The 26,751-nt window shown below is 41.3% G+C and overlaps 3 protein-coding genes across 6 annotated transcripts in view; all 3 read right to left on the bottom strand.

The window, feature by feature from the left end:
- Positions 1-21,382, bottom strand: part of IMPA1 (inositol monophosphatase 1) — a 31,096-nt gene extending 9,714 nt beyond the window's left edge. Inside the window, exons 1-7 of one of the 4 annotated variants that reach the window (XM_019973852.2) lie at positions 21,262-21,382; positions 9,732-9,794; positions 9,227-9,360; positions 7,382-7,486; positions 6,109-6,154; positions 3,839-3,947; positions 442-550 (exon numbers count right to left, since the gene is read on the bottom strand). In XM_019973852.2, coding sequence (XP_019829411.1) covers positions 442-550; positions 3,839-3,947; positions 6,109-6,154; positions 7,382-7,486; positions 9,227-9,360; positions 9,732-9,794 — 566 coding nt within the window. In that variant the 5' untranslated portion in view covers positions 21,262-21,382. Of the gene's footprint in view, positions 1-441; positions 551-3,838; positions 3,948-6,108; positions 6,155-7,381; positions 7,487-9,226; positions 9,361-9,731; positions 9,795-12,619; positions 12,755-15,090; positions 15,228-21,261 lie in introns of those variants that run through there. The other 3 variants (XM_019973849.2, XM_070802970.1, XR_011570690.1) reach the window with 3 other exon arrangements.
- On the bottom strand, positions 20,267-22,686 carry SLC10A5 (solute carrier family 10 member 5). Its single transcript, XM_019973848.2, has one exon. The coding sequence runs from the start codon at positions 21,581-21,583 to the stop codon at positions 20,267-20,269; it is 1,317 nt and encodes a 438-aa protein (XP_019829407.1). The 5' UTR covers positions 21,584-22,686.
- Positions 22,687-22,827: 141 nt separating this feature from the next.
- The window catches only part of ZFAND1 (zinc finger AN1-type containing 1), a 25,633-nt gene continuing 21,709 nt past the window's right edge, over positions 22,828-26,751 (bottom strand). The window contains exons 7-8 of the mRNA XM_019973853.2: positions 25,492-25,647; positions 22,828-25,400 (exon numbers count right to left, since the gene is read on the bottom strand). Of these exons, the coding sequence (XP_019829412.2) occupies positions 25,230-25,400; positions 25,492-25,647 (327 nt within the window). The 3' untranslated portion in view covers positions 22,828-25,229. The remainder of the gene's footprint in view (positions 25,401-25,491; positions 25,648-26,751) is intronic.

Here is a 26,751-nt window from a genome sequence, read left to right as displayed (position 1 = left end):
ATGCCTATTCTTAGGAAATAACAAACTGAATTATTTAGGGATAAAGAGCCACACACTAAGTAATTTACCATGAAATAGTTGAGGGGGAAAAAAAGGAGAATATTTACACAAACACACACACATACACAAAGAGAGAAGAAGGAGTGAGAAAATGATAAAGCAATGGGTACAATGTTAACAATAGCTGAATTGTTTCTTATAGGTTTTTAACTGCATACTGCTGTTTCTTATACGTTTTTATTTCTGCAAATTTTTTAAAATTTCAAATTATTTTCAAATAAAAGTTTTAAAAATCACATTTTAAAATTAGAATTATGGTACTGACTCCATGTCTATTAATTAAAAGTTCATTTCTAAATAAAAATTCATTCCTTAGGACGTCAAATTATCTATAGCATTAATAGAATGTTCAACTTTAGGGATAAAGTGAAGAGAGCTTACCCATGGATGGGAAGGCAAAGAAGCCTTTCTATATTAGAAAGAATAATTCTCACAGTCTCTGGTGTTCTGGAAGAGCCCAACTCTGTCACCAAGAGAGATTTGGTAATATCTAAAAGAAAAAGTTTCAAATAATTACTACAGTTTATCAATAAGAACCTGATAAAAAAATTTGACACTTGAAGCTCACCAAATTGGACAATTTTATCCTTCTTCCTAGTTGAATCATATTTCTTTCTTTCTAAGGCTTTAAATATTTATGAACTTTTCTTCTCTTCTAGTCATTTTATCATCATTTTTATGATCATCAAAAGGCATCTAGCTTCTTAGACTACCTCCCCAAAAGTGCAGAATATAACCAGTTTGGCTACACGCATGATACATTTAGCTACCAATGCCTTATATATTTTTTAAAAAGTAGAATTTAGAAATAATTTATATATAGATTTGAAATAAAACAAAAATTAAAACTAAATCATACCACTGTTAAGTGAAGAAAAACTAAAGAGCCTCTTGATGAAAGTGAAAGAGAAGAGTGAAAAAGTTGGCTTAAAACTCAATATTCAAAAAATTAAGATCATAGCATCCGGTCCTATCACTTCATGGCAAATAGATAGGGAAACAATGGAAACTGTGAGACTTTATTTTTTTAGGCTCCAAGATCACTGCAGATGGTGACTGCAGCCATGAAATTAAAAGATGCTTGCTCCTTGGAAGAAAAGCTATGACAAACCTAGATAGCATAATAAAAAGCAGAGATATCACTTTGCCAACAAAGGTCCATCTAGTCAAGGCTATGGTTTTTCCAGTAGTCATGTATGGATGTGAGAGTTGGACTAAAAAGAAAGCTGAGCCCCAAAGAATTGGTGCTTTTGAACTGTGGTGTTGGAAAAGAGTCTTGAGAGTCCCTTGGACTGCAAGGAGATCCAACCAGTCCATCCTAAAGGAGATCAGTCCTGGGTGTTCATGGGAAGGGCTGATGCTGAAGCTGAAACTCCAATACTTTGACCACCTGATGCGAAGAACTGACTCATTGGAAAAGACACTGATGCTGGGAAAGATTGAAGGCGGGAGGAGAAGGGGATGACAAAGGATGAGATGGTTGGATGGCTTCACTGACTCAATGGACATGAGTTTGAGTGAACTCCGGGAGTTGGTGATGGACAGGGAGACCTGGCGTGCTGCAGTCCATGGGGTCTCAAAGAGTTGCACACGACTGAGTGAATGAACTGACTGACGAGACTGACTGACTGTTGGTAGAAAGGTAAACAGGTGTAAGCACCATGGAAAACAGTACAGAGGTTCCTCAGAATACTAAAAATGGAGTTGCCATATGATCTAGCTGGACATATATCCACACAAAACTAATTTGAAAAGATACATGCACTCCTACATTCACTGCAGCACTATTTACAACAGCCACGGTATGGAAGCAACCTAAATGTCCATCGACAGATGAATGGATAAAGAGGATGTGGTACATATACACAGTGGGATACTGCTCGACCACAAAATACTGCCATTTGCAGCTGCATGGATGAGCCTAGAGGTATCATACTAAGAGAAGTGAGAGAGAGAAAGACAGACGTCGTAAGGCATCGCTTACACGTGGAGTCTAAAACATGACACATAATATACCTGTGAAGCAGAAGCAGGCTCAGACACAGAGAAAGGCTCTGGGGTCGCCCAAGGGGAGAAGGGTGGGGCAGGGAGGACTGGGAGTTTGGGATTGGAGAACGCAAGCTACTACATATAGAACAGATAAACAAGGCCCTACTGTACAGCACAGTGAGCCACGCTCAACATCCTGTGATCAACCACAATGGAAAAGAATATGGAAAACAATACAAATATGTACAGTGGAACCACTTTGCTGTATAGCAGAAATTAACACACTGTAAATCAACTATACGTCAATAAAATTAAAATAAATCATCTGACCTCCATTTACTAACTTGACAAATTATCCTGTATTTTCCATTTTCTCTTTGAAACATCGTGACCAACGCTCACGACACACTCAACCCTCCTGGCTCACAGGCTACTCTTGGGACACCTCACACTTCATCTCCACCCACAGCTGAGATGTATGCCCACCACCTTGTTCTGAGCCTTGTTTATAACTGTGAACTCTTCTAACAATCACATAACCTGTTTAAGTGAGATAAATAACAGAAAAGGGGAAAGACTTCTTTCTATGAAAGCTGCCACATTCCTTCAGTTCTAAAATGCACATTTTTTTCACATTAACATCTCAAGAATTAGGATGTATCTTCTAATCTCTGGGGTCTTAGAGTTCAATAAAAAGAAAACAAATTCAAAATCTGCCCTCAAATTAAGTGCCTGAGGAGAAATATTATAAAAGCGGAGGCGGATTCTCAAGTTTTTGCTGCACGTAAAAGAATCTGAAAAACACAGAAAAGAAACGAATCTGCAAGTGTCAACCGTGGAAAATGTTGGGATTGCCTTAGGGAAGGTAAGTGCCTCCAAAACAGTGAGCTGTCCCAGAGAAAGCAGACTTAAAAACGCCAATCACTAAGCTCATTACAAAAAGTTTTATGCCTCATTTAAGAAAAATGTATTATGGTGACTTTTTATATGCCCTCTATCCCAAGACTATGGCCAGAGGGATGTTAAGGTCACCAAGAATAATTTGGAGGTGACCAAGGACTTGTTTTTAAAGTGTTTTCAAGTCCTGCTGATAACTCTTGACATTTAGAAATGAATAAGATATGAATGTTTAAAATTAAAAAAAATAAAATAAAAATAAAATAAAAAAATGTATTGCAGTATAGTTGATTTACTATGTTGTGTTAGTTTCTGTTGTACAGCAAAGTGATTCAGTTATAGCTTTATATATACACATACACACATACACACACACATATATACACACACATATCTAGGTATTCTTTTTCGTATTCTTTTCCATCATGGTTTACCATGGGACCCTGAATCTAGTTCCCTGCGCTATACAGTAGAAAGGTGCTGTTTACTATCCTATATATTTAATAGCTTTATGTCTCATTTTTAATGATTCCCAACTTGAAGGGCCTTTTCCCTTTCAATTTACTAATAACTAGTCCCAGTGGCATCAGAGCAGAGGAATTGTAGAAAGAATCTGAGACGCGGGGGCTGAAGCAGTGACCCAATACCGCCGTGAGGGTGGGGGCACTCTGGCTCCTCCAGGTCCCCTGACAGAGCCGGAGCCCCGTGGACACACCGTCCGCTCCACCGCCCTTGCCTCCCCAGCCTCCACGACCGCATCCACAACCGCGGTCACGATGAGAAAGTACAGAGAAAACAGACACACTTATGAGTCAGTAAGCCTTGGAGAGCTCTAAGGTTACCGTACGAGTACATGGTATGAATCACGCCAAAAATCAGAGGGTAAACCTACCTTCTTGGTGTGAAACCTGTAGTTTTTGACCATTACAAAAGGCACCTTTTCCTTTCCGGCCAGTGTACATCTTATCCTCCAGGCAACTGTACACAATTCCAAACTCCATCTGTGGGAGGAACGCAAGCTTTCTTTACCAAACCTGAGTATTTGTCTTCATTCAATCAATACTTTTTCTAAGAAAGCAGCAAGAATATGTGGTATGTTAATGTTTTTAACATACGGTTAGACCACGGTTAGACCGTGGACTATGTAAAATGCTAATTCCCAACCGAGTCGAGGAAAAGCTCATCAGGTCTGAACCCTGACTCCCCTCCCATCAGTTTCCAAACTCGGGGCATACATTTTGACCTCTTTCCTTCCCACCTCAGATGAAGGCAATCTTCCCTGTTTTCTAAGGTGAATTCTTCTCTGAAACACTGCTCCATCAACAGCTCCCTGCCTCTTGGGCTTTGGTTCTGGTACTTTCTCGCCACAGTGGCCCTCCCTCACCAAGCCTTCATTACCTTCTCCATTTCTCCTCATTGCCACAGAGTGGTCGAGACTTTGCGTCTCTCATTCTCTTTCTACATTACAATCTGGCTTCTGCTCTGACCATGCATCTCTTGAAACTCCCTGCAAAGAGATCACGAATGGACTCTTATGGACCAAATGTCTTCTCTGAAGACCTGGAGGCTGCGGACCACCAACAGTTAAGCCCATACTCTGTGCTCCTGGTGGTGCCCTCCTACCTCCGATCTCTCTTACGGTCACTTTTTTTTTTCTGACTTTCTTCTCTGCCTAACCCCCAACAGTTGTGTGTCTCAGGGGTTTTCACTTTTCCTTTTCTTCCAATTCCCTTTTAGCTCTCTCGGTTCTGACAGGTTTTTCTTTCTCGTCCCTCTGTGTGTGGCTCCTACCAACCCCATCAACACAGGTTAGGACTGTGCTTCGGAACCTAGGCATGCAGAACTTCAGCCAAAGAGGCCACACTCACTCGCTACCTGATCACGCAGTCTCAGTCCTTCCCCATGAGTCAATTTTATCTTGAAAACACTTGCTGATTTTGGCCATTTCTTCAGTTATTCTCACCACCTCCATCTCAGCTCAGAACTGCCCACCCGTCTGGTGTGACCTCTAATGTTGCTGGAATTATCTGGCACTCTGCACTGAAAAACCTCTCCTGATTTCCGACCACCTCAAAGCCACTAAGTGTTCCAGCACAGACAGGCCACAGTGCCTCACAGCCTGACCACAGCGAGCTCACCTCACCAGTTCTGCTCCAACCATTTCCAGTTTCACGCACAATGAACATCTCACTGTCGCCCATACACATCCCGCTCGTCCCCAAACTGTTCTTTCTGATTAAAATGCTTTCCTTTTCTTCTTTACCTGGAAAATTCCCAATATGACCCAACTCACATGACCAAATTCTAAGATCCCTTCTATTTATTATGAAGATTTCCTCAAACCGCTGCTGGCAGGATGTGTTATACCCTCTTCATGTTCTTAGAGTACTTTTAAAAATTTTTTTCATAGTTCGACATCTAACATTTGCACTGAACTGGGAATTCAACAGCCCAGAACTGACGATAAGAGAAATGCTCACTTATCTCCTTTTGAAGGTTCTCACTGATTAATACAATCCTGTGCCTAAGATTTCATTTGCACTAATTTATGTTTTTATTTTCAGGGTTTTCTTAACTCTTTTGTGTACATGTTGATCAAATATATCGCAAGCTCCTTGAAGACAGTTACGTAAGGTATTAGTAAACATCATTCATTTTTTCTTTATTAATCAAATACTCAAATAGCATGGAAATGCAACAGGTGTAGAGTGTACTCTACTGGGCTTTAGATATCGCAAGTATTTAGGTTCCTGAACATACTCTGTATTTTCTCATCATACTTGGCCCTACCACTTCCTGGTCTTTCCCTTCACTAAAATGTCTACTAAAGCATTCCTAGCTCAGCACCCAACTCTTCATTACACATTTCAGATCCTACATCAATTCCTATCATATTCACATATATAATGGTGATTAAATACTGAATCGTATTTCAGTTACTTGTGCATATTTTTTCCTTGTAAAATCTTCTCGGAAGACATTGTATTTTCTTCACTGGAAAAAAGTATCATAACAAGTTTAGCAGGTCTGTATTTTATTTCAAAATAATGCAGCTACATATATTGAATAGAGACAAACCTAAATTTATTACAGAGACTCGTTTACTCTTTCTCAGAAAATGAGAGCAAGGCATTCTACCAACCATAAATTTAAACAACATACCTTTTTATTTACCACAAAGCCAATTGAAACAGCTACAAAAGGAAATCTTAAAAAAAAAAAAACACAAATTTACCAAGATAGAACTTATTTTCAACAAACTTGTTTTCATAATATAACTGCTTACAATTTTTCCCTGTGAAGAGTCTCATCCCTCCCCAGAACTGTGTATACAACATGCAGTTCTCTGTGTGAGTGCAGGGGTTGGGGGTTGGGGGGCAGAATACACAGATGCATACACGCATAACGCTCCTCCAGGCACGAGACATCTCTGAAAGGATTCACAAGAAACTGATAACAACAGCTGCCTCCAGAAATGGGCTCTGAGAAGCTGGGGTCGGAAGTGGCAAGGCCACTTGGCACCGCATGCCTTTCTATACTTTTGGAATGCCAAGTTCCATGAATATAGCTTAAATGTCAACAAAAATGGGATCATACTATCCATTGTACTATAATCTTCTGTATGTTACCTCATATCATGAGCATCTTTCTGCACTAACATTCCATCATACATAGATCCTACCTCTTAGCTTTATGGCTTTAACAGTTGTATTCATAAAGATACGTACGGCAACTTCAAATATAACAATTATGTGTCATCCCACCAAACTCGGCTACTTGTTGAAACTCTTAATTCCATCAGGCTTTCTTCTATATATCTGGACTTACATACTTAATTTGTGTGTGTGTGTATATATATATTTTTTTTTTTAACATATTCTTCTCAGCATATACTGAATTACATACTTACTTTGTGCCAGGCACTATATTAAGTTTTTATATAAATGTACAACTCATTAGGTCCCATCAACAATCCTATGAGGCAGGTACCATCAGTGTGCCCATTTTAGAGAATGAAAAAAATAAAACTGTGGCTTAAAAAGATTAAGTAACTTGCCCAAGGTCACAAAGTCACACATTCTAAACCCATGTTCTTTTTAACAGTTTTTTCTCCTGGATTAAATGCATTCTATAAAGGCATACACTAGTACTGAGTTAGTCAGTTCCTTAATTGATTTCAAAGCAGCAATGTTGCTTGCGTACATTTTTATGTGGTTTCAACAATGAGAAAAAGAATGGTGAACAGGGCACTTGACTGCACATGTCTATAACATTAATCATTCATTACCTCATCCACAGCTGATGAAAATTATGCATAACATATTTTACAATCACAGAATTCTCTAAAGTATATGTGATTATGAAAACTATATTGAACAGTCCATTCAGTTAATATACAAACAGTAATTACAATATTAAAATTTTAAAAACATACCCATGTACAAAGTTAGTTGTTCCATCAATAGGGTCAATGATCCATGTAGGGTTGTCGGTTAAGATACTTTTTTCCCCAGCTGCCACAGATTCCTCACCAATGAAACTAAAAGCAAATATGACAAATTCTGAATCTTTCTACTGTTTTCAACAATTTTCAAACCTTTAGTCTACTATAAAACATAACAAAAGTCTACACAACCACACTTTTCTATTGTTTTTCCTTCAGACAGATCAAAGTGAGAAAATTTTATTTCCCCCAGAACAAGTCATGTGAAAGATGACAGAATTCAAAATTCTCAAATGTATTACCAAGATAAGAAGAGACACGCTGAAAAAGGCTTTTATTGCAGATGATAACTTACTAAGGAAATGTGGAGGTTTAAGTCTACCAATTCTCTCATAACCCTGTCTTCAAGAGGTAGAGCTTAATGTCCCTGCCTTGAGTGTGGATTTGGGCTTAGAGACTCATTTCTAGCCAAAAGAACAAAGTGTACGTGACAACATGCAATTCTGAAAACTCTTTGACAGAACGACACTGAGGTTTCGTCTTATTCACTCTATTTCTGCCCCCTTCCCCTCCCCTCTGCTCCCTAGGCGAAGCTGCTCACCACACCGTGAGCCGCTCTGTGGAGGGGCCCGCGTGGTGAGGAAACTGGAGGAAGCTGCCAGCGGGCAAGCCACGAGGAACCGAGGCCACCAATAGCCACAAGCGAACGGGCCCTTCATCCCCGGCTGAGCCTTGAGAAGACCCACAGTGCGACTGTGACTCTACGAGACCCTTGCCAGAACCATGCACTCCAGCTACTCCCATATTCCTGATCCTAGAAAACTCTATGTTATCTAGAGCTGTTAAGTTTTTCAAGAGTAACTTGCTATGCAGCAATAGATAATACAGAGAACATGAAATAAGTTAAAGAGAAAGAAAATCACCCACCAAAATTACTGTATCAATATGCATTCCTAAAACATACTGTGCAGTAAATGTCAGGCAAACTCTGTAAATGGTATCTGAATTCATAGGATTTCTTCTTTCCTTTCCTACTTTCTTTGTTATTTATGTCCTTTATTCAAAACTGAAAAGTCCTAATAATCATTACCATGAATTTCTTTTATGTCTTTTTCTCTTAGCTATAAACCTTTTTACTGAGAGAAAGCATATGCAGCTTTAAATAATATTTTTTTCTCCTTAGTGGCTGAAATACCGGGAAAGGCTGATGGCATGATCAAGAAGAACTGGTGAATGACAATGTTAAAACTTTAAAATGATGACAATATTTCAGTTGTATTTCTATGCCCGTAAGAGAGACAGATTTTAGTATTTTCTCTCAAACTCAAAGCTACCACCCCTTTAGCACCTAAAAATGTTTGCAATGTAGAGACTAAAACTGAACTTTCAAATCTTCTCTATGACAGACATTTGTCACATTAACTTCCCAGCATCCAATACTCCTCTTTCTATAAAGGAATCCAAATATCCCCTGTTCACTGCTCCCTGGAAGTTTGAGCTTAGGGGAAAAAACCCCTAAGTTCAGCAAGGGATGTTTTTGCCCACGATTTGTAACCTTGAGCTAATGGGGTAAGACATCCAAAGAGAACAGTCAGGAGTGAGGCTACCAGCAGCTTCTGAATGATGGTGCCTAACCCTGACCCAACCCTAACCCAACCCTAACCAGCTCTGCCTTCCTCGCTGGTTGCTCAGTCCTACTCTCAGGGATTCTGACACCCTCCAAATAAATTCCAGTTCAGCTTAAATTAAGCGCAGTCAATTTCTGAGTCTAAAGTCAAAATCTTGGAGACCAACCTAGATTTCATTTTTATCACACGAAACTGACATAAGCAATACCTGTGAGATGGATACTTTTCCTTTATGGATGTGATAAGCATTTTTTCAACTTTCTGGTCAGTAGCAGTTACCAAATCAGCCGGAGAACTTTTAACCATAATATTCATTTCATTCTTGAGCGCTTCACGAACCACCTAAAAAGATTTTTTTGGTAAGCAAATAAGAAAAGCATATAAGTCATTTTAAATCGAATTAAAAGATGAATAATAGAAATGATTTGAAACAATCAATCTGTCTGGAATGGTATTCTTAAATATTTCTTACCACAATGTATATAAAATAAACCCTTAGTGGTTACGACTTTCTACGTATAAAACCATAGAATCTTACAGCCATTTTAGATACACAACCGTTATTACAAAATGTTTAATGACATAAAATGGAAGTATTCACCCATTAAGTAAATCGAAAACAAATCCAGTCAATAAAAATACATGTTTTGTTTAAGAAGACAACCACATACTGCCCACATCCATCACATCGTGGCTGAGATTTCAGTTCGTACCTCTCCAGCTTGTCCTGCCAGGGTTACTGCATAATCCATGCATTCCTGCCAAGGATCAGCCATCTTCTCAACAGATTGAACACATACAAAGACAAAGCAGTTACAAATTGCTTACAAAGTCTTAATTACAGAAGTTTGTTCACAAAAACATCTCAATTTGCAAAATACTTCCATTCAGGATTCACCCTCCTTCCTGATTCTAGAATTCATTTTTTTTCCCCAATATTCATTCACAGGTCCATTAAGAAACATTTTTAACCTAGCTTCATTCACTTCTATTGTAGAAACATTTTCATAACAAAAAGTACTCTATGAAAGTGTTTCTCAAAGGGCCCATACCATATCACACTAAAAAACAACAATCATTTGAGGAACAGAGAAGAAATGACACAAGAAATATTCTAAAAGATAGATGCATATTTGGGTTTAAGAATAAAGTAAAAATTAGAAAAATACAGGGAACAGTCAGCCCTCAGTATCTGCAGTTTTGGAATCCATGGATTCAACTGACCATGGATGGAAATTAAAGAAGTTTTAAAGGGAAGGGGGAGAAAGCACTAACTGAGTATCAGGCAGTATGGTGCTTTGCACATGTAAAATTATTTTTAAAGAGATTGTAAAGATGAAGAACTTAAAGCTCAGTGAATATAACTAATTTGCCCAAGGTTTTATAGACAGATGACACAACCAGAATTTGAACTCAATTCTGAATTGAAAGTCCACTGCTCTTTCCACTGTGACATTCCGAGGGAAGAAAATTCCAGGACTAAAAAAATGTATAAAGCTAAAAAGGAATTGCTGCAGGTTTCAGAGAGGACAAAAAATAAAACAGTTTTGTCTTCTGAACTGTCCAACTTTCCACTGACTTTCGCAGAGAAGACTAAAATAACTCACCACAGGCTTAACCACACTCTAAAATCTGTACCTAGGATAGTGAAGCGTTTTAAGCTGTCAGAGTCAGAAATGTGTGGCATCATTTATAAAGCAACCCTAATTGTGTAATCTTTACAGTTGAGAATAACTGCCAGAATTTCACCCCGGAGACCGGTCTGAAATCCCAATCATGGTGCTCACAGTATCTGAATGGGGAGGAGAGGGGATGGGGGTGGGGGCAAAAGACAGATACTTTGAGCTGTTTCTTCTTAATATATATATATTATATGCATGCGTGCTCAGTCGTGTCCGACTCTTTGCAACCCCATGGACTGTAACCCGCCAGGCTCCTCTGCCCTTGGGGTTCTCCAGGCAAGAGTACTGGAATGGGTTGCCATTTCCTTCTCCAGGGGATCTTCCCGACCCAGGGATCGATCCAGGGTCTGCTGCAACGCCTGCCTGGCGGGCAGGTTCTTTTCCCACTGAGCCACGTGGGGAGCCTGTTTCTTAATATAAGCATTTAAATGATTTTAGAAGGAAGCCACTCTTTGAGTTACTCAGAGCAGTTCAAGAATTGTTTCGAAGATCTTCTTTCTTCTTTTCATTCTTATTCCCGTTCCCTTCTTCTAGGCTTCAAAAGAACTGGATGTTCTCACCGTGAATCTGCTTTCTAGCGGGAAACTGTGCTTAAGCCACTCACATCTCCCCTTCTCACAGCACTGATATGTGTAACTCCTACCAATTCTTCCAGGCTCATTTCAACAGTTACCCTTTCTTTTGGGGATTCTCCACCCAGAGGCTGTACTTGTTCAATCATTCGAGAGCTATGCATTGAGTATTTATTCAATGAGAAGCACCTAACAGAGAACACTGACCTGGTCTTAGGTACCAGATGTCATTTCCCTAAAAACACGATTCAACCAAGGTTTGAAGGACTAACTCAACTGCAGGACTCCTGGTATGTGAAGAGGAACCAAAAGGCCTAAGTGACACGACAGCTCAGAGATTAAGAGGAACAGGAGGAAGGATGTGGCTGGGGGTCATGCCATGATGATCACGCCTTAGAGGCATGACTTCGATTTGGGAGCCATGAGGAATCATTACATGGGGGCTGCAGGACAAGGGACGGGAGGGTGGAGGGAGGAACCGACGGTAGGGAAACGGCTCTGGGAGGAAAAGGTGAGGGCACTCGGCAATAGAGTGCATACGGGGCTTGAGGGCGGGGGAGAGTTTAACGAGGCCCAGATTTCCCACTTAGGCAAGTGAATGGATAACGTGACATTAACCGCAGCATGGAACGATAGAAGAGAGTCAAATCTGAGATCTGGGTAGGAGGTGGGGAGATCGAAAGTTTAATTAGGAGAGCGTGAGGAGCCTTTGTGAAGCCAAAAGGCGAGGTCCATCCGGCCGCTGAACACACGATCCTGACCTCAAAAGAGAGGTACGGCCTGCAGATCCAAACACGTAAGTTACGTGAGCAGGCAGCCCCTGAGCGCCGCCTCTGACGGACACCCTGAGGAGGCCGCCCCGCCTGGAAGCCCACGGGCCGCCGTCCGTCACCCCTGGCGCACTCGGGGGTCTTCCCCACACTGTGCTCAGCTGTGTGCGCGCCTTCGCCTTCAACCAGTCTTACAACAAGCCCAAAGGCAGCACCTTCGCCGCCTTCGCCTGCTCGGAGACGAACCCCCGAGGCGCGGTGGATGTCTCTGCCCCGCTCGCCGCCTCCTGCCGCCCGTCCGCGGAAGCGCGACACGCGGTCGGGGGTTGGAGGGGACCACCCGCCCCGGACACGGACCGGGCCTCCGGGACCGGCGGGACGAGAGCCAGTGGGTCACCCCGCACCCGCCGCTCAGAGGCCCCGCGGTGCGGGGGCCGTCCCGGGCCCTCAACCGCTCGACCGAGGCCTCCGCGCCAGGTGGCCCCGGCCGAGCCCACCGCCCCCGACCCGTTGTGCGGGGCCGCAGGCGCCAGCCGACCCCACGCCCGCCCAAGTGCAGCTGGGAGACCGGGCTCACCTCAGGGCGGCGGGCGCGCGGCCGCGGGCGCACCAGCCTGTCAGACGCGCGGCGCTTCCGCAGCGAGCGCAGCGGGAGGGCAGCGAGCGCGTCCACCCGACAGGAAGGCCCGCGCCCGCCGCCCGCCCATGGGCGGGGCCTGCGCATGCCCCGCCCCCACCGCGCACCCCTGCGCCCAGCCCCCAGCCCACAGCGCCGCGGCTCACATCTGCCGGAGCCGCCCCGCCCTGCCTAGGCCTTCCGGGTCTGCACCTTCTCTTTCATCTGTGCTTCTTTCTCCTGCCCATACATTTGTCTGTAATTAAAAGAAAATTCCTCTCCTCTATTTTGCCATCTCTCGCGTTTTTCATTCCTTCCAGTTTTCCTATTTCCATTTCTTTCTCCCTTTTACTCCATACTACTCTTTTGACAAAACACAAACTGGAGGTATGTCTCTAGCTTTTCAACTTTCATTTGTTAAATCTATGTTGCATGAAGGCAGTGGCACCCCACTCCAGTACTCTTGCCTGGAAAATCCCACGGACCGAGGAGCCTGGTAGGCTGCAGTCCATGGGGTCGCAGAGTCCAACACTAGTGAAGCGACTTAGCAGCAGCAGCATCTGAGTGAGAGTGAGAGAGTGAGAACGTTGGCCTAGAACTCAACATTCAGAAAGGAGATCACGGCATCTGGTCCCATCACTTCATGGCAAATAGATGGGGGAACAGTGGAAACAGTGAGAGACTTTATGCTTTTGGGCTCCAAAATCACTGCAGATGGTGACTGCAGCCATGAAATTAAAAGACGCTTGCTCCTTGGAAGAAAAGCTATGACCAATCTGGACAGCATATTTAAAAGCAGAGACATCACTTTGCCGACAAAGGTCCATCTAGTCAAGGCTATGGTTTTTCCAGTAGTCATGTATAGATGTGAGAGTTGGACTATAAAGAAAGCTGAGCCCCAAAGAACTGATACTTTTGAACTGTGGTGTTGGAGACTATTGAGAGTCCCTTGGACCGCAAGGAGATAACCAGTCAATCCTAAAGGAAATCAGTCCTGAATATTCATTAGAAGGACTGATGCTGAAGCTCCAATACATTGGCCACCTGATGCGAAGAACTGACTCACTGGAAAAGACCCTGATGCTGGGAAGGATTGAAGGCGAGAGAAGGGGATGACAAAGGATGAGACGGTTGGATGGCATCACCAACTCAATGGACAGGACTTTGAGTAAGCTCTTCGAGTTGGTGATGGACAGGGAAGCCTGGCGTGCTGCAGTCCATGGGATCACAAAGAGTCGGACATGACTGAGTGACTGAACTGAACCGATGCTGTGTAAACCTGCACTATATGTTTGCATGTTATAGGGGTTCAAAAGGAGCTTCTTCCAAATGTTCCACTTGTGTAAAAGGATTATTTTGAGCTAAAGGCAACTGAGACCTGGTGAATGCAAGAGAAATTACTGTCCCTCCCTTAACTACCTAGAAGAATTTAAATTGGGGGGTTTTCTCAGAAAACAGTTTATTACTGGAGATATACTTTATCTAAAGGGCCCATCTATATGGTAGGGCAAATATCTAATTACCAAACATCTGCTTTTCTTCTTATCATTCGCCTATCCTTGGAAGCTCCCAGGACCCATCCCATTCCTTAGCTCAGGATGGTGTATCAGTTCAGTTCAGTCGTTCAGTGGTGTCTTGATTCTTTGCGACCCCATGAACCTCAGCATGCCAGGCCTCCCTGTCCATCACCAACTCCCAGAGCTTACCCAAATGCATGTCCATTGAGTTGGTGATGCCACAACCATCTCATCCTCTGTCATGCCCTTCTCCTCTTGCCTTCAATCTTTCCCAGCATTAGGGTCTTTTCAAATGAGTCATTTCTTCACATCAGGTGGCCAAAGTATTGGAATTTCCACTTCAGCATCAGTCCTTCCAATGAACACCCAGGACTGACCTCCTTTAGGATGGTATATAGTCCTCATTTTACTTTTCTGCCTCTGACCCTCTCCTGCATGTGGGGTCTCTGGCCCTCTTATGTTTGTGGAATTCTCGTAAGTATAAAATTAAATTTGATTTTCTCCTGTTACCTCTGTCTCATATCATTTTAGGGCTTCCCTGATGGCTCTGCTGGTAAAGAATCCACCTGCAATGCAGGAGACCTGGGTTCAATCCCTGGGTTGGGAAGATCCCCTGGAGAAGGGAAAGGCTACCCACTCCAGTATTCTGGCCTGGAGAATTCCATGGACTCTATAGTCCATGGGGTTGCAAAGAGCCAGACATGACTGAGCAACTTTCACGTCAATGTAATTCTTAGTCCAGCCAGAAGAACTTAGAAGGTTTCCTAGAGGCAAGTTTTCTTTCTTCTGAACAATAAACACTATAGTTAACCCATGATTAATAGATAGTTGATAGACAGATAGGTATTTGTTGGTCAGAACCAACTGCCCCTATTAAGAATTATTTTGGTTACTTACCATTTACTGAGGACTTACCATGCTTCAGGCACTTGTTTTTTCACATGCATTATTTTACTTGAATGTTGCAACAGTTCCATGAGAAGATATAATCAGCTGCATCATATGGATGAGGAAACTGAGGCTCAGGGTGTTTATTTATCCTCAAGTCGTACAGCAAGAGCAAAGCATAGAAAACACTGACTCCAAAGTCCACACTCAGGGAATGTGGAGTGTTGGCATGATGAGGTTGCATCACATGAGGCGCAAGGACTAGTCTACAGTCCTTCAGATGTTTCCTCTTCTTGAAATAACACATCTGGCATCATATACCATTATAATGCAAATGGCACAGATGTAAGATGTCACAACAGGATCAAGGAAGCAGGTTATTTGGCTTTTTGTATTTGCAGTGATTTCTTCTCTTAGCTTGAGCAGAAGATGGGATATTGTCACCAATGTATTGCAAATGAGAATTCTCAAAGGTAAATGACATGAAGCGTGGGACCAATTCTCAAATCTCACAAAGAGCCAGAACGTTGTCTCCTTTGAAAGAATGATGCTGTATCTGATTTGACAACCTTGATTTGTCTAATAAAAGTTGCTTTTGTTTTCTTGATGGAAAAAAAACTTCAGAAATTAGATTTTTGGTTCTTCATTGTTATCTTAAAATAATAATCTTGCCAACTATGTGATGACAAGTGTTGGGTTTTAACCAAATAAAATTTTCCAGGCATTTGCAGAAATGTGATGAGTCCTCTTTAAATCTCATTTAAATAAACACGGTCCCACTGCTTTGGCAAAGCTGCTAAAATCAGAGTACTGGAAGTGAAATAAGATGGATGGACTATCTCACTCCTTCAAATTAAAAACTATTTCAAGCTCTCTACCTCAAATGAGCAGAAAGTACAGCCTTTTTCTAGTGGCCTCAGCTGCTAGTTTACCATTGTCTTCAAGTAACTTGGAAATTTCTCAGTCCAAGGAAGCTGTTCTGCTTTCAGATGCCTGACCGAAAGTGAAATGAAGAGTCCTCTAGTGCACAGAGAGGTCTAGTGCTCAGATCTGGTTTTGGCGGTGTTGCACACTGGTTGCCCGCTATCCACAAGGCTTCTGTCCAGTGCTGAGCGGTTCAGATGGCTGCGGAGACTGGTGCCTGGTGCGTTGCTCTTCGCTTCCCAAAGGGGTAATTTTTAAAGTTACAGTCACGCCTGCAGGTTTTGTTCCCAACCCTCGATTGTGTACTATGCCAGAGTGCTTGGGGGTTATAGAGGGCTCAGCTTCCACTGCCTCAGGATAGAATCTGCTCCCTGGCATGCTGTCCAGGTCACCACTCCAGGTTTCCCTAATGAGATCCCTCTTAGGGGCTGTTGATACCTTTTCCTACTAGCTGACTTCCATCCATGAGAACCTGGAGGAGAGGTGAGATGCAGTGCCGATGACACCTGCCGAGACCTGAGTGTTCATGGAGAGGTGCTGGGAAGGACGGCCTTTGTCAAGCAGAGTGCTCCGTGGTCACCTGCTTGAGTGATGGGTGTCCAGCTGCATTGTATTTGTGTGATAAAGAGTGACCTTCATCGTGATTCCTCCCCCGGCAGTCCTGGGTATCTTGCTAACTCTATTTAGTCTCTGGAGTGGATTTCTTTTAAATGGAATCTCCTTTCTCTCTCTCTCTCTCTCTCTCTCACACACACACACACACACAGAATCTGAGTCTACATACCAAGATTTTCTTAATTAATAATTGTTTAGTGGACTTTGATTAAAAATGACAAGAATTTATACACACAAAATGGGGGTCTTCATGAGTGGAATCTTCAGGATACCTCACAAGGTTTCATGTTTTGACATAACATAGGCTGAAATTGCTGACAGTTTTTAGTTGCAAAAAATATATATATATCAATATATATCATAGAATCATCTCTATTAAAGATTGGGATGAAACTTTTTTTTAAACATGACTTATCCCTTTACCCTTGGATCTTTTGTCTAACTAATTATGGCTGTGTGAAATGTGTGAAAAGAAAATGAAGATGGAGCTGGTAGGCAGGATGCTATCGAGGAAGTGTGATTTACGTCTCAGCCCAAATACACCTTAATATCTTAACACATGCACCCAGAACATCTACCCAGTGTTCCAGAAACTCAAGAGATTATTGAGCCCTTAACCTAAAATGACTCACAACAGCCTGTCCCTTAAGGACAATTATTTCCTTTCTTGAATCAAGGTTACTCAAAATTCGCGAACATCCTTGTAACTTTCACCTGTATAAGCTCCTGACTCTCTTTCTCCCCTATGATACTCTTTCAGGCTTACCCAAACCTGTGTCTCTTGAACTGCAGTCTTAAAACCTCAAATAAAGCTCTTCGTTCTCTGCAGCCTTGATACTGATTATTGCTGGACAAGTTGTTGGTCTGAACTCAAACAATTAGGTAGACTGCTTTATGTCTCTCCTTCTTAAAGAACAAGTAAGTGGCCTGAATAACTTCATCCCCATCTAAATTAGACAAACTGTCTCATGTAAAATTTCAGTCTTTCCCTGATACATCTGTAAGATAAATGAAATACATTTCAAGTTCCATTCACACACATTTGTCTGCTTTTAGGTGCAAGATCAAACATGCATAGAGTAACCATAATAATTAGAGTTTACTGTGTGTTAGGCATTATTCTGAGGATCTTACTAATGTTAACTCATTTACTCCTCATGAAAATACCATTAGGTATGTATTATCATTATCCCCACTTTCCACATCAATTTAGGCACAGAGAGATTAAGTAACTTGACCAATGTCACCCAGCTGGTGATAGAGCTGGGAATGAAGACCCAGGCATAACCTGGCCCCTAAGTATATGATATTGACTTTTACAGACATTAATGATTAATTAACTCAATGTTTTCTGAGCACCAACTTGATTAAAGCCATTGGTTAAAAACTACAGGGAATTCAAAGAATAATATGTGGTCTCTGCCTTCAAGAAACTCCTCTTTTGGTTTTTGCCTCCAGTAGAAAGCAGCTGCTGTGGGTGGTTATTACCGTCAACCTGAATCCATCACCATCTATGGTGTCAATGACCCGGAGTTTCATGCCAGAATTACAGGCGTAGGAGTTGAGCAATATCTTAAATTTCAACTGAATCTCTTCCTTTTACAAATTTGAAAACTGAACTGCAGAGAAATGTCTTGTTTCTCTGCAAGGTAAAGGATAAAGTACAACTGGAAAGGCAATTTCTTATCTCCCTATCAGTAAAATATGTTCATGAAAATGTGCAAAAGTCAAATGTATGCAAGCTTAATTATAATTTAATGTCCTAAGTGGAGATTTCTGTTTTAATGGAGTCAACAGTAAAGTGTTTCATGTAGGCAATTATCATTTTATAAAATGAATAATAACCATCCACCAACCATGCCAAACCAGGGCTTTGATAAATCTTGGTATTCAAATACTGGATCTGGTAAAATACGAAAAAAAAACCAAAACAAACTATGGTTGTCTTGTCAGTTGGCAAACTGAACAAAAGTTCCCGAATACTCTAAGTCAGATGGTGAATGACACTGATAGGAAAATGTTCAAAGTTTTAGCTTCCATACTAAAGTTATCAGATTGGTATTTCAAAACAATAGTAGGTACACCAGGGTCAAAAGTTTGAAGTGTGGTAAAATAATTATAGCAGCTAACACTTGAGGAGCATGTACCCTGTTCTAAGTATACTGTCCATAAGATCTCAGTTAACTCCTATGACAATTTGATGGCGTTTACACTATCATCTCCATTTTTTAGGTGAAAACATGGTACTACAGAGTGATTAAGTACTTTGCCTACAACTACAGGCCTGTGAAATGTGGGAAGCAGATTTATTTAAGAGTGATATTTTTCTTTCTTGATGCTCACACTCTCTTTGGAAAAAAGTGAAAACTGAAACTAGATACTAAAAATTGCCTTTAAAAACTCAATGTTAGTATAAAAACAAGCATACTATTCATTTAGGCCCTAGTCTGTGCTTCAACACTTTATTTGAATAAGCACATAGGAAACGTACTAGACATTATATAAAGTATCAAAATAAATATTATTTGCATTAGCATATTCTACTGTTTATATTATACTGTTTATGCTATTATATAAACTTATTATATTGCATTGTTTACATGTTTATAAAATACATGTTCAAAGACTTATAGCAAGATAAGGAGGATACAATAGCAACACAAAGAACTGTAATGCAAGCCAGACTGGCTAAATACTATGAATGTAAAAAACTGATGAGAATTTAGAGGAAATTTCAATTCCCGGTAGCTAGCAGGGATTAGTTAAAGCTTGTGTTTGAGCCAGGTCTGTGAGAGTGGTCCGAGTTTAGACAGAGATGCTGTGGGCCCCTCAGGTTGCAGGGACGATGTGAACAAAGGGCACAGTCATGAGTGACCCAGTTATCTGCTGATTGGAACAAAGCCTGCGTGTAAAAAGTGGGAGAGGAGATAAAACCGGAAAGCTAAAGTCAGCAGAGTAGGAAATGCCTCACTAGGAATACAGACTTTATTCAAGAGGTGACACGGCTTTGCAGCAGGGAAAGCGCATGATCAAAGTTAAGTTTTAGGAACATTAATCTGCCAGTGATTGGAGAGTAGACGGGCCAAAAGCTGGGGAAGAAAGGTTTAGGGAGGCAGCAATCTAGGGCAGAACAAAAGCGAGACTGGGAATGGAGAGGAGACCGCTAGAGAGCTTTTACAGGAGACGGTCTGTAGGAAACAGCTACTGCAATGAAGGAAAGAGGAGGGAAGAAGGGAGAAGAGTGGGGAGAGAGGACCCTGTGCCCCAAGGCAAACGGTGGAGATGACGGGAGGGACACCGAGGAGACCAGAGGCGCTGCATTTAAGATGGACTGATTTCAATAGGAATTTACATGTCCCTTCACTGTGTGAGAGGTTACCAAATGCCTATTGTGGAAGGGCAGCCCTCCTGTAAATACTTGGGATATATCATAATAAAGTATTATATTCCAATCCAATGCTATAGTAGTCTCCTTCTGAATTCCTGCACATTTAACAGTCTGGACTGTCTATTGGGTGTTAGGCACATATGACTGTATTTCTCCCCTAATGTCAAGTTTTCAATCAGAGCATAAGTGAGTTGAGAGCAGGAATCATCTTGGATATTCTTTGCATCTCCCACAGTATCTCATTCAGAGTAGGAAAATTCAGGAAAGCTTTAACCGTTAGACTGGGGGATTTTTCATTCTTTTTTCTTCTATGTTAAGGATACATCTTTTCTTAGCCTTGTAGAACAGAAGGATCAATAACATTTCACATCCAGAACACATGGCCACTGTAAACGGAGCCACAGATGCTAAGTCTGCATCAGACTGTGAAAAGGAAAGCTGAATAATGGCAAGGGCTAAGAAACTATTCAGTACCCCACCTTCAATAGCAACAGTTTTACAAACAGGAAGAGGCAGCATAGAAATTTTAGCAAAAAAGTACCCAAACAACAACCCCAAAGCAGGAACTAAGACACCCAACAGAAGCACGCCTAGGTTAACTGTTTTCAGGAACACCAATCCCATGCTGAAAGTCACATAAATCCCTATAAACATTAAAATAAAACTCAGAGGCCTAATGATCCTCTCCAAGAACTTTGCTTTGTCAGGTAGTCTATGCTTGATGACTATTCCCACTGACATTGGTGCGAGGATGAAAAGGAGGGTTGACATAATTTTAGAAATAGGAATATGCAATGTACCCGATAACCCTAAGATTCTACTGTATATGTAAGAATTGGTAGGCATCGTGACCAGGGCCAGAAACGTTGACGTGCAAGTCATCAGAATGGCCAAAGTGACATCTCCTTCTAGAAGCAGAGCAAAGAGGTAGCCCCCACCCCCACCTGGGCACGTACAGGTGACTATAAATCCAAACGCCTGGGCCTCAGGCAAGGCCAAAATCTGCGTCAGAAGGAATCCACAAAACGGCATAAGAAAAAACTGTATAACCGCCCCAAGAACTACCGGCAAAGGTCTCTTCCACACTGTTTCAAACACCTGGAACTCAATCTTGCAACCAAACGCACATTTATTTAACAGTATCATTGGCAGAAACAGCATTAGGATGTTTCTGTTGATGAGGTTTGATGCCTGGAAAGGACTGTCTTGTCTCTGTCTGAGCACTCTGACTCGGACATTCTTTATCTCTTCAATGAGCCTTTCGCGCCTACCTTCTGAATCCCACAGCTGAACGGTCAGATTTGTCTCTCCGTCTCCACCCGTCACCAGGTGTATGGTAAAGTTGGTCACATCCGATAAGGTCTTGGTCACATTCACCACTTGGAGCATTTTATCATCTTCCAGTTGCACACGGAGGTAGCTGGAGTTTGGCTGTTTATCTCTGTAACTTGACCTTACAACCACAGTTTCTTCCGTCTTTGTGATAAACAGCACTTCAGTCTTTTCTATGTTCAGGAAACTGAGAAAGGATTTCCTGGCTTCTCCAAGAGTCACAGATGACAAAAGCAGGATAATAAAAAGTTTTCTAATCATTTTAAAAGTTTAAAAGAAATCACGTATGCAAAGCTAAACTGAAGAACATTCTTCGTACAGGTGTTCCAGTGATGGTCTGAAGTTGTTAGTTAACAGTTGTTTCTGCCGGATCAAAGTTCAGTAGGAGGGACTGTTGTACTATTCAAACAAGTGCAGAGCTGTCCAAGGAGTGACACAACCGGTTTAACCCAGTTATGAAACATAAAAGACACAGCATTTAACAGGTTCAGTTTATCACCGTCGAAACCTAGCTCCTTCCCGCCCAACCCCACCCCTTTCCTCATTTCTGCCACTGGAAAAACAGCCTCCTATTTACCTGAATTTAACACCTTAGTGTCATCGTCTTTGAGTTCTGTTCCCTTCTATGCTAAAAGCAGACAGGATCCAAAAATTTAAATAGATGTTGAGGAGGCCTAAAGTTGAGTACTATTATTTTATTCATTCAGGTCAAAATCAAATAAAAATTTACTAAACGCACGTGCTGGGGGCCTGGGCCAGGAGCAGGGTACACCACAGTAACCAAGCCAGCCGATTCTTCCCTCCTGGAGCGTAGTCCTGGTGGCTCTTTATCATTACTTAGGAAACTGCGGAGCCCACAACCCGGCCGTGCAGCAACCTTAGGCCAGTAAGTCTTCCCACAACTCTCAATAGTGATCCTATCAGTGAGGCAAAAACTGAAACTGTCTGCGGTGTCCTTAGGTAGAAAAACAATTTCCTGGGTGGTTACCCGATAGCCTGGCAACCTAGAGAAAGCATATAGCCATACGCACGGCCAAAGAAACAGTCTGGTTAGTGGACCACTGCTGCTGGGCACCTGGACTCTGACCCAATGGGTGACGGAAGGCCACTGGGACTAACTCTGAATTCTTCCTCCTTCCTTGTAACACTACTCCTAGTTCACAGCTAAGGACAAAGATAGTTCAACTGACCCAACTTAGGCCATATGCTTGAGGGCTGCCAGAAATAAGGAAAAGTATCAGGCTTTTTGGACTTCAATCCATAGACTCACAAATGCTTTCAATTTTCTAGACAAGAGGAGGGGTTTGTGATGCTAAGCAGGAAAAAAAAAAGACAAAACAGCAAAAAACCCTTTATAGTTATCTACTACTGGGCCTATAGAACTAGTAGTGTCTGATCATATAACCATTTCAGCAGACCCTTCATGTAATCATGACAATGTGTCTCATCTAACCATGACAGTTATGTGCTGAGTATTTTAGATCATAAAACGTTTGCTCTTCAAAAACTGTCCAAGCAATTTTTATTGCACATTTTTACAAGTTTTTGAAAATTTGATTTATGTAGGTTAATATTTCGAATGCAATACATTATAGTTCATAAATTTTATTTCCATGTATCACATTAAGAAAAACAAGATACAGTGTACCAATACTGAAAATAGCAACTGGAACTGTTTCTGTGATATCTCAATTAAATTCTCAGGGAACTTCCCTGGTTTAAAAAGACGAGAACAACAGACACAAAGGACTTGAAGCCAAAGCTGCCTTCATGTTCTGTGACCAAATATCTTCATTCAGTCATTGTCTCCCACGTCAAAGAGGTGTGACATGTAAATTTTACTTTCCTCAGATTCTTCCATCTGCAGCCTTTCCTCTTCTCCTTAAGAATTATCTAGAATACAATCTGACAAATCTGGGGAAAATCTAGTAGTTCATCATTCACATGTCTTTACTGGCTGCTTATATGACAACTCATTTCTATCATCATGTACGTTAAATATTTATCTGAGTTTAAAACTTATTTCAATTTGTGGGTTTTCTACTTTCAGTTCTAGTTGCCTGTGAGCAGTGAAAAGATTCTAAAGGGGAAGGTGGGTACAGTCAACCTTAGAACTCCTCCGCCCCTGGGATTTTCCAGGCAAGAGTACTGGAGTGGGGTGCCACTGCCTTCTCCGTATTAAGCAGACACAAAGCCTTAAAAGAAAGCCTGAGAAAGGGGTCGGATTGCAAGAGTCATCTGGAAATGAGACCCTTGAGGGACTTCCTCTCCTGCCCACAATGCATCTGGATCCTCCCAGCATCTGGATCCATATAGCCTCCAAGAATGCTGGCAACTGTGTCTCTTCCAACTAGTCCACTCAACTATCCGAGATAAGATTTCTGATGATTTAAGTAAGTCCTTCCCACCACACTGCTTTCTCTTTTCTAATCATGACAGGCATGACAGGACCTGTTCTTTGGTCTCCTCAAGTTTAGCTCAATCTCTGCTGCCTTACTTTCTCTCTTTTCAACCCCACTGGTATTTTTTCTGGTACATTTAGCTTTTGTTCAATTCATGGTCAGCTTACTCTGTGCAAGTAATTATGACAGATGCTAAGGTATTAGTTGGTATTAAAACTTTCTGGTATTTGGTAATATATTTAAGGATTATTTTTACTTCTGGTCTTCTGGTTTCTCATAAAAGAGTTATTAGAGCGTAACGACACTTACTATATATTCATTTGGCACTTGCCATACTGCTTTGTATTTTAGTTTTAATTAAGTATGCATTTCTTCATTGTATCCACCATGGCAGTTAGCATCAAATCCTTACATTTAGAAGGTACTTGAATAACTTGGTTAATAAATGAATGTATAAGCAGCTGATAGAAATCAGAAGTTATCTCCATTCACCGCATGAAAACAGTATGAAGAAAGAATTAGAGATGAAATAAACATTCTGAGTTTATTCCCTTAATTAAACCTAAAGCCACTACCCCTGTCTATTGCAAAGTAGGAAAGGGACAGATAACAAACAGAAATAATTTCCATTCCTTCTCTATAGTGGTACTTTGTGGAGTATAGATGGAAGACATCAGTCAGGAGCATTAATTTTAATGTGTTGGTACAAGGTTGTTACTTTTGGCATGAGTTGTGCTTGGGTATATATAAAGGGTCTGTAATGAACTTCAGCTATCCCATCTTCCTTTTTATTGTAATATATCCATACCAACAAAATGATGAAGTCACTGGAGGGGGTTTTTATCAGAGATATGCCCCAAAGCACTTAGGTGGCAACAAAAAAATAATTTCTTCTTCCTAGGCCTGAGATTCCTCATCTACAAACTTTGTAGAGTGAATGAGATGACCTCTAAGTTTCTATGATTCATGTATACACACCAATTTACGCATCATAATGGAGGCAGATACTAAGGCTATACTTCCCCACCCCATGAGACTAGGCTTGGTCATGTGTCTTGCTTAAAGCAAAAGGTCATGCATCTTATCTTCTAAGAGCCATTTCTTTCTTCTACCATAAGAACGGCAATGTCCCCCAAAACGGTCATTGCCTCATCTTAGATTCTGGGTAGAGCAGACTCACGGCCCATCAAAGCTGACATTTAACCAAATGAGAATATATCTTTGTTGTTGTAATTACAGCATAAACTAATAAAAGTTAATTAGATACAAGCATTTGTTTAACTGGATGTCAGTTCATGGTTACACTTGAAAACACAAAAATTCAAATTCAATTTAATAGAAGACTAATAATATAAATTATGACATAATGGCATTCGAAAGGAACTTTTATACACACACACACACACACACACACACACACACACACACACACACAGTATTTGTAGTAAAAGAAGTTGACGAACGATGAATTTTCCTCGTGATTTCTGGCTTGAGTCCCTGCATGGCTATTCCAAGTAAGAATCAACATTTTTTAAAAACTGTTCTTCATCACTCAGATATTCCAAGATAATATTTCCACCACTGTACAAAGGACAATCCTCCTTAGCAATCCAGGTTTCCAAAATATGATCCAAGGGTAATGCCTCTCCTGAGACACTGTGACATAACCTCAATTTCTGTTAAGACAGAAATACATCATATGCAGTAAATAAACATGCTTTATAGAGTATTCTAAAACTTCCAGGGAAAGTTACACCCTGTTGTTACCTTAGCTGTTAGTCTGTTGTTGTCATTTTTAAGGCTGGCTAAAGAAGCTGCGAAGTCTGTGGCCTTTCCGACGCTCCATCCTCGGCAGAAGAACATAGCTTTCCTTTTCTCTTTGCTCCCCTTAGGTAAGAAAACCTGAAAGTAAATTCTTTCCGTCTGTAAAGATAAAAATTTAAAATACAGGTTATACACATGAGGTAGACATCTGGTTTTGTCTGGTGACATCTCTTCCTTGCTTCTCCTGGCCAGAGAAGGCTTATCCTCTGATGACACACCTTTGAGTGGGAAGACAATCATAGAGCCCAGCATCCATCTAAATGCATGGGCAGAGGACCCAAGTCCCTAGTGAAAGGTTGTTGTTGAATCACGTGAAGACACCGGGATTCTTGGCCCCCAGAGTAGAAGAATTCAATCTGGGGCCAGTGACGAGGCTTGACTGCTCAGAGATTTTGTGTAATAAAGTTTTATTAAAGTATAAAGGAGACAGAGAAAGCTTCTGACATAGGCATCGAAGGGGGCAGAAAGAGTACCCACTTGCTAGTGTTAGCAATGAAGTTTTATACTCTCCAATGAATCCAAAGAATGTCTGGAGGTTGTAAAGACTTCACCAGACCTACTCCCATAATTTACATATTTAGATAACAGAATTAGCCAGAAGGTTTAATCCAGAGACTGTCCTCAGGCAGGATACATTATTGTTATATAATCCTAAGGAATGTAGAGAAGGAAAAAAAAACGTTTGTCCTTTCTTCCTCCTTGAGAATTCCAGACCCCTCTCTCCTTGGGGACCGCCAGACTCCTTATCAACCTGCCTAGGAAATGACTCTCTCACTAGTCTGGATGATCTGTGCAAAAATAGGCATGTGACCTAAATTAGGCTAATCATTTCCTGGGATTTTGCATTCAAAACCTGGGGGTAGGGAGGAGCAACATTTTTTTCAGAGGTTTTTTTTTTTTTTTATAAGTCTTGCTAAATTACATCCAAAAGTTTCTACAGTTATCCCCCATGCCTCTCAGCCACTCCTGAACCAATGTAGAAAAGTTTTTTCAGAGGAAAAACAGTGAATCTAACAGAAAGAGACAAGTCGAGAAAACAGATGGCATCTCTCAACAGCCTTTGAGTCCTGGACTTCAGTCATCCTGTGAGACCAGATCAATGCATTACTTCTCATTATACAAGAGAAGATATGGCTAGTGAGTTTCAGTCACGTTTCTGTCTCTTACAACTGAAAAATTCCTGATACATATACATTTCTGTTC

Source organism: Bos indicus, chromosome 14 (assembly GCF_029378745.1).
Source record: "Bos indicus isolate NIAB-ARS_2022 breed Sahiwal x Tharparkar chromosome 14, NIAB-ARS_B.indTharparkar_mat_pri_1.0, whole genome shotgun sequence".
In the NCBI taxonomy this organism is placed as follows: domain Eukaryota; kingdom Metazoa; phylum Chordata; class Mammalia; order Artiodactyla; family Bovidae; genus Bos; species Bos indicus.
This window is presented reverse-complemented; position numbering and strand designations above follow the sequence as displayed.